Below are 7,855 nucleotides of genomic sequence, written 5' to 3'. Positions count from 1 at the left end.
TTCCTATTTGAAAGAAAAAAATCACAAAATAGCAACTCTTTGAATTATATTTCTAGTGACTGACTTTTACCAGTGAGCTTCCATCTCCAGATCGCAACATTGTATACAAAGAAGAAACAGGAGGGACATTAGCCACACAATGACAAAATATAAATAAATAAAATGCCACAGAAAAGCCTGAAATTTTTGGTGGCAACACTCTGATAGACTGTCAGAAACTGGAGTTAGTTTTGAGGTCCTCACATAACACCGTGATATAGTCTTATCCAGAAATCTTCAATTAACTTAGATATCCTTTCAGTCCTATGTGACAGCTGGATCCTCTGTGAAAGAAAATGGTTGGAACAGAGGCAACTTTTTCAACAGCAGAGGGTGAAAAGAGACTGCCATTGTGTCTCCCAACATCCCTTTCTCCTAAGCTTTGTAAGAATGGCAGGCAATCTATCGCATTTTACCTGGCACTTGCCCAGAGCTTTCTTTGCTCTTCAGAAATTAAAAAAAGAAAAAACAAACAACAAAAACAAACAAACAAAAACTGAGAACAAGGGGCAGATGTGAATGCAAATAGAGGACAAGCTGCAGATATGAATGTAAGTAGTTTGGAATTGCACTCCTACTCACCTTTTTTATTTAATGGATTCTCACTCTGTCACTTAAGCTGGAGTCCAGTTGCAAGATCTTGGGTAACCACAAGCTCCATCTCTGGGATTTATGCCACTCTCTTGCCTTAGCCTACCAAGTAGCTGTCACTACAGGTGCCCACCACCACATGCAGCTAATTTTTTGTATTTTTTATAGACTTCATGGGAGCTTCACCATGTTAGCCAGGATCATCTCAATCTCGATCTCCTTGTGATCTGCCCGCACTGGCCACCCACAGTGCTGTGATAACACGCATGAGCCACCATGCCCAGCTACTAGTGACCTTTTTAATTAAAGCCTTTCCCAGTCCATGAACCAAAAACAAACCTTGCTGTGCCCCTGTGAACCAAAATCTATCAGGTGACACACAGATTTTTTAATCTGAAGAAAATTAAATATTATGAATGCAAAAGGGGAGATGATAGCAAATGCGTAATATGTTAACTTCTGGTGGGGTAGAGTCAGTTGCCCACTCTGAGAAAGAGTCTGATATTTTTATGGAGTCAGAAGAAAGAAAATCTACTGACTAGTTTTGAAGAAAGCACTACTTATCTTTCCTGGGTCCTTGTGCCTGGAACTGTTAATAGCTGATGCAATGACTCAGCTTGGCTCAGGAACTTGACCCTGAGCCCCACAAGAGCTAAAGTGAAAGCATGGCCCAGGACCTTGGCTTGGGACCAGAGGCTAAAATGATAATTTACAGAAATTTGGCTCAGGTCCTGAAGCGTGTTTAGTAACATAAGGTGCCCTTTGTAACACACTGTAGTCCAATATGGACATGTTCTGAAAAAGAGACTATTTCCTGGAAGCAATCTGGTTACACAAAAGACACAACATTTTAATGCGTGGTCTTGTTTTTTTATCTGAGTAGCTGTGGGCATGTCTTAAGCACACACACAAAAAAGTTGGGCTTTTAAAAAAAAATTATTTGCTTGCACCATGGGATTGTACAGGATTCTTAAAATTCTGTCTGCAGCCTGATAGTCCAGGCTGCTTCTCTGCCTGTGGAAATTTTCCCAATAATCCACCACAACTATGTAGCTTTTCTTTGTCAATACTATTGAAGACCTAGAAAGTTTCTGAGGGTCGAAGGCACATTCTTTGAAGTTTCCTATGTGCAAGGCTTTTTGACCCGTGAAGCACCCGACATCTTTGTAAATATTGTAAAATTGTACGTGCCTTCTTAGCAGTCATATCAGAAAAGCCCACAAGAAACAACTCACAAATATCAGAGAAATATTCTCCCTGGAAACAATCAAAACAAAATTTTCTTACTCCAGGTTTTCTCATCTTCTTGATGTAGAGAATCTTTTACTCACATCATCATCAACTTTTCCAGTTTTTACATCCAACCCTCCATGTTCCTTACTACTCCTATAGGAAATGCCCAATGAATGATGGGCCACTAAAGTGCAAGTTTCTTTTTCATTACAGTGCCTTAAACAAATAAAGTAAGACCTGGGGAAGTTTTATGATACATCAATACATATATAGAGCCTTTCTAATATCTAGCCCTTTTTTTGGGGTCTTAAATGGGAAGACGTTATGTTATTGCTAAGCCAAAATCTTACTGTTTCTGACAAAAAGCCCTATAGTCAACAGAAAGATGCTGGGCCAAAACACATTTCTTCTATAACATGTCAAAGAGAGAAAAGCAGTCAAAGAGAGAAAGAGTGAAGAAAAGACAAGATTCTAATCTCCAGTAGAAAGAGAGACAGAGCCCTTTGAAAAACCTAATTTAAGCCATAGTGATCCCATAGATAAGAAAAAGAAAAAAAGAAAAGTAGAAGAAAAAAGAAAGCAGGACATTTGCCCTTTAGACATCCCAGATCTAAACCTTTCCCAAGCCTGGGCTGAGATGACGTCTTTGGGTCTTTGCATTTTCTGGCATTTCTTCTTTTCTGGATGATACTGCATTCTTCAGTGCCTACAGAAAAGAAAGCTTGTGGTATGCCTGATTCACCTAAAGATCTGCAGGGAATTGTCACCTGTACCAGCACCTGACCTGCTTTCCTCATCACAGATAACATGCAAAGCTGTGTGCAGTGGCTGGACTCAACCAACACTCACTCATGCATCTGCCTCCATTCTGTGCCTGGCACATCCATAGCAAACTGAAACCTAAGCCCATAGTTGGAGTTGAGTGCAGGCTGTAAGATGGGTGTGTAAAATTAGACAAGCAGGCTCAAGGGAAACTTGCACAAGGGTGACATCATCCACAGAGATTGTTGCCTGGTGAAGCGACACCCTAGAGATCTTGTGACAAAGATGACATTCATCACCAGTGGCCAGTGGATTATTCAATTATGCCTATGTAATGGAGCCTCGATAAAAATCAGCAAGACAGTATTCATAGAGCTTTTGGGTAACTGAACACATGCAGTGTTCTAGAAATTTTTGTGCTCATAAAAAGAGACACTGATAATTTTAAAGGCCGTACAGAGTGTAGGTGTCTTTGTTTTGAAAGAAGTTTCTGCCTTTAATAATGTGTCCAGAATTTTAACTTATTAACTAGAGCACACTCTAAGGTAACATAAATCTGCACATTACAAACATTAGAACCTGGATATTTCCACAAAAATGATTCCATAATTCACCAGTACGGTGCAACAAGTTTTACTAAAGTTTTATTCTCTAAAGAGAGATAAAGTTTTCTTTTGTCAACTGGGTAAGAACTAGACATTTATAAAGGAAAATAAAATCAAGTGATACCTCACCACAAATTCTAGTCATATGTTCAGTTTAGGAGAATGATCTCCAGTGAATTTTGTGCCAGAAATATTTATTCTAAAAGAAAAGTCTTTTAATTTATAATTGTGTGTCTCTGAAGGGCTTGTGCCACTGTAAAGTCAAGGGCACCATCTCATACCGTTTTGTGTCCTTCTGGGATGGAAGCTGAGGCTGCCTTATAACCCAGTAGAGGTATTCTAGCATGTAAAAGTAAGAAAAATCAACATTATTGCATGATTCTCTGTCAAAAACATCCAATAAATCACAACTCTGGTCTTATATATAGTAGTAGCCATAGATACACATTAGGGCTTCCAAGAAGAATCTAGTACCCAACAGTCTGCTTTTATATTTGGGCTTATGTGAGCGTAAAATAACCACATCTGGGCAAACAAGCTGTTTTATTACTTCTTTTAAAGCTGCAGTGCTCAAAAATGATGTAATAATTTAAATACCTGGCTTGGGCATTTCCGGTTGTGTTTCCAAGCCTTAGCTATGGGTGAAACTGTTTTGGGCTATGAAGATGGATTAGGGCATCTTGCAACTCATGATGCATTTGGTTCAGCTTAGTTCTCGTGTCCTGAGCAGTCAGACTGACAACTAAAACTCATCAGTTTTATTTTCAACATACTTTAACATGGATTCTGTCCCTTGGGCTGAGCTCCAGATCTTCCTCAGCACCTCACACTCTCTCTCATTGGCCTGTTCCAACTCCAACTTAATATTAGAGTGAACAAGGGCCTTAGATTCTTCCAGTACAATTTGATTATATGAGGCAAGCTCCTTAATTTGAATCATAACCTCTTGGGTGAAAGTTCCACTCAAAAATACCTGAGAGACCAGGCCTTTGGCACATGCCTCCCGTGCTGTCAGCTTTCGCCCAGCAAATAACATTTCATTGGCAGATGCTTTACCCATCATTTTTTGAAATGTAATAGTTGAACAGCCATCTGGACTCTGTCCAAAGGTCATATAAGGGGTTTGGAACCAAGCCTTTTCATTAGCCCACACGAGATCACAAAGGGGCAGGATGGATGCACCTAGTCCAATGGCAGGGCCATTGACTGATACAACAATAGGCTTTTTAAATTGAATAAAAGTATTCACAAAGTTCTTGATGGTATCCACCATTTCAAGGCTTGCTCTGTTTCTGTCGTTCCTTAAGCGCTTCACAAAGTACCCAAAATCAAGACCGCAGCAAAAGACACTTCCAGCTGCACTGAACAGCACGAGCTTGCTGTCATCCACAGCAGCGTTATTAAGAGCATTAACTATTTCTTTAATTACTTCTGTATTCAGTGCATTTCTTTCTGTGGATCTAGTTGATAGCACTATCTGGGTGAATCCATCCTCTTTCTTCACTACAATGTCTCTGTATGTGCTGGCACTTTCTGTTAGCTTTATGGTAAAGTACATCTTCTTGATAAAAGGCTGGTCTCTGCTGTCATCAGTAATATTTCTTTGCCCACCTTTCACTCTTGGAACTGAGGTATGCATGTCTGTTGTTCCATTGGCTGCTAATGGGTCTACTAATACCACTATACCTTTTTGGGTAGCTGAACCTGTGGCCATTGAAGCGGTAACTGAGCCAGACATCTGCGACATTGGTGGGTGTATCTGAGTCTTGTTCTCTACTCCAGGCTGTTCTGCACCAGGACGTGACAAAGGGTCCTGGAGGAGTTTCCCTTCTGTCACCTCGAAGACCACCGTGTCCTGCTGATCTGCTGCAATAGGGTACAGTTTCTCAAGTTTCTGAAAGCCACTCACAGTTTTCTTGTCGTTAAAGGGGCTTTTAGGTGCAAGGGTCTTGATAGTTGAATTTATTTTCTCCATATTCTGTGTGTCGGAGAAAAGTGAAGCTGCCTTTCTCCTAACGATCTTGCTGGCAGCAAATAACTTGCTGTTTTTGGATCTGTGGTGTCTATCCGTCACTTGCGTTTTAGGAGAGTTCTTAGAATAGCTCGCTTTTGTAGATCTAGAAGTTCTTCTTCTGGCATTGTTTGTAAAAATTCTACTGGTTCTAGTCCATGTCAGTTTTTTCTGTTTTTCAGTCTGTCGTCTATTAAAATCAAGTATACATTTTTCACAGTTCCTGAGGTGCTGCTCTGGTTCCCAAGTGTCATCCTGTTGGTCGTAACCTTTCCACCGAATCAAATACTCTGTATTCCCGTTTTTGTCTCGTCTTTTGTCAACAATACTTTCAACCTCAAACTCCTGGGAAGCGATGAGGAAAGACACAGGATTGGAGCAGTTGCTGTGCCAACTTTGTTTCAATTGTGTCTCCACATAGCCACTCCTTTCTGCCTCCAGTTCTTCACCAGGTTCTGCATATGGATGAACCTCTTCTATTTCGTCACCACTGGTGTAGTGAAAATTGTGTGAAATAGCGGCTATGCTATGGTACATGATAGCTTGCTCAGTAGCCTCAGGTGAGAGTAGGTAAATCCACAGCCACAACCTTCTGTTGTAGAACAGAAAGCTTTCTTTCTGCTTGTTACTCTTTTGTGTTTGTTTGTTTAATTGTGGTTGCTATGACGATTGTATGGAAGATTCTATTCTTCTAACATTTTTAAAGTTACACTAGCTTGTCTTCAGTAACATATAAAACCTTCACTCCTGTATAATGTACCTCCACTATTTCACTTATTGAGTCCTCAAAATTATACCTTTATTCAGTTTATGTCAAAAACACAAATTAGAGGTAGTTTTTTTATTAAATATATTTGTGTTTTAAGGTACGTGGAGAACAACTTGTGGAAGTGCATGTTGTTAATTGTTTTTTTTTTTCTTTTTGAGATGGAGTCTCACCCTGTCACCCAGGCTGGAGCTCAGTGGTGCTATCTTGGCTCATTGAAAGCTCCATCTCCCGGATTCATGCCATTCTCCTGTGTCAGCCTCCCAAGTAGCTGAGACTACAGGCGTCTGCCACCTTGCCTGTCGAATTTTTTGTACTTTTAGGAGAGACTGGGTTTCACCGTGTTAGCCAGGATTGTCTCGATCTCCTGACCTCGTGATCCACACACCTCAACCTCCCAAAGTGCTGGGATTACAGGTATGAGCCACCGTGCCTGGCCAAATATTATATCTTATATATTTGTACATGTATTTATCTTTACCTTAACCTTTGTTTGTTCATACTGCTTTTGAATGTCTGTCCATTCTGCCCTGAAGTACTCCATGAGACATTTCTTAAAGGGTAGTCTACTTGTAAAGGGTGCCAGCTTTTGTGTGGGAATGTCATAATGTGTCGCTCACCTTCGATGGACAATTTGGTGGATTATAAGGTTTAGGTTTGACAGTTTTTTCTGACATCACTTGGAACATATTAGTCTACTACGTTCTATCATCTTAGTTTTCAGGTGAGTAATCTACTGCTTTTCAGTGGTTATTCAGATAAGCGATTCACTGGCTATTTTTAGGGTCCCTTTTACATGACTAGCTACTTCCTCTCCTTCCTTTGAAAATCCTCAGTATTCCCTTTGTATTTGTTTTAGACAGTTTAATTATCAGGTAAGTTTTAGTTTGTTTCTTCGAGTTTTTTTTACTTGAAGTCTGTTGAGCTACTTGGGTGCTTATTTATTGTCTTAAATTGTTGCATTCTTTATGACTATTTTGTTAAATAGTCTCCATGATCTTTTGTCTCTTCCTTCGAACTTCCAAAATGCATATGTATGGCTCCTTGATGGTGTCCCTCAGGTTTCTAGGCCATATCAATCTGCCTTGCCCCTTTTCAGACTCTGTTGGTGACCAATATATGGTTGACTGCCCCCAAGGGTGGGTATCACAGTGTGGGGACAGTTTGTCAGTTGGTCTCACAAGGCTGATGCATCCCATAGCTCAATTCCCAGACTTAAATCATTGTGGTCTCATTAGCCCACTACAATCTAGAAATCTCTAAATGTGAGGTATCACACAGAGTTCTTTGTCTCATGGCCAAGAAAATTAAAGAGGACAGATGCAAAAAGGTTGAATCAAAACTTTTAAAAGTGAAAGTAAAAAAACTCCTCACAGTGGGGGTGGAATGTGATTGGTTTACCTACTATAAGACTGTGCTTTACAGTTTCTAAAGGCAGAGAAGTAAAGGAATGTACTTAGTGTTCTTGGGGTAAGCGTTATTTGGCTTGGCCCTGAAACTTGGCCTTGGATTCACCTGGAGCTGAAGTCATGATTTGTAGAAGCTACAAGTCTCAGCCTTGGAACTTGGCCCTGGACCAAGAAAGGAGCTGAAGTGACAGCTTGGCCTGAGACCTTGGGCTGGGACCAATCAAAGGATGAAGTAATGTCTCATGGTCACAATAATTAAGGAGGCTGGATGTTGCAAAGTTCAAGTAGGATCTAAAGTAACACAACAGCCATCTGGACTCTGTCCAGATGTCATATAAGGGGTTTGAAACCAAGCCTTTGCATTAGTTCGGAAGAAATCACAAAGAGGCAGTGTGGATGCACCTATTCCAAAGGATGGGCCACTGACTGATACAAAAAT

At 40.4% G+C, this 7,855-nt stretch overlaps 1 protein-coding gene across 1 annotated transcript; it reads right to left on the bottom strand.

Annotated features, from left to right (window-relative positions):
• Positions 1 to 3,763: 3,763 nt before the first annotated feature.
• LOC129025887 (testis-specific chromodomain protein Y 1) lies at positions 3,764 to 5,834 on the bottom strand. The gene has a single exon (XM_054473446.1). It carries the CDS (start codon positions 5,776 to 5,778, stop codon positions 3,973 to 3,975), a length of 1,806 nt encoding a protein of 601 aa, XP_054329421.1. The 5' UTR covers positions 5,779 to 5,834; the 3' UTR covers positions 3,764 to 3,972.
• Between the last annotated feature and the right edge of the window lie 2,021 nt (positions 5,835 to 7,855).

Source organism: Pongo pygmaeus, chromosome Y (genome assembly GCF_028885625.2).
Source record: "Pongo pygmaeus isolate AG05252 chromosome Y, NHGRI_mPonPyg2-v2.0_pri, whole genome shotgun sequence".
In the NCBI taxonomy this organism is placed as follows: Eukaryota; Metazoa; Chordata; class Mammalia; order Primates; family Hominidae; genus Pongo; species Pongo pygmaeus.
Note: the sequence above shows the minus strand (reverse complement) of the source record. Positions and strands in the feature narration are given on the sequence as shown.

Bases quoted from the DNA above. Each gene is read 5' to 3' on its own strand.
- LOC129025887 (XM_054473446.1), bottom strand. From the start codon at position 5,778: ATGTACCATAGCATAGCCGCTATTTCACACAATTTTCACTACACCAGT.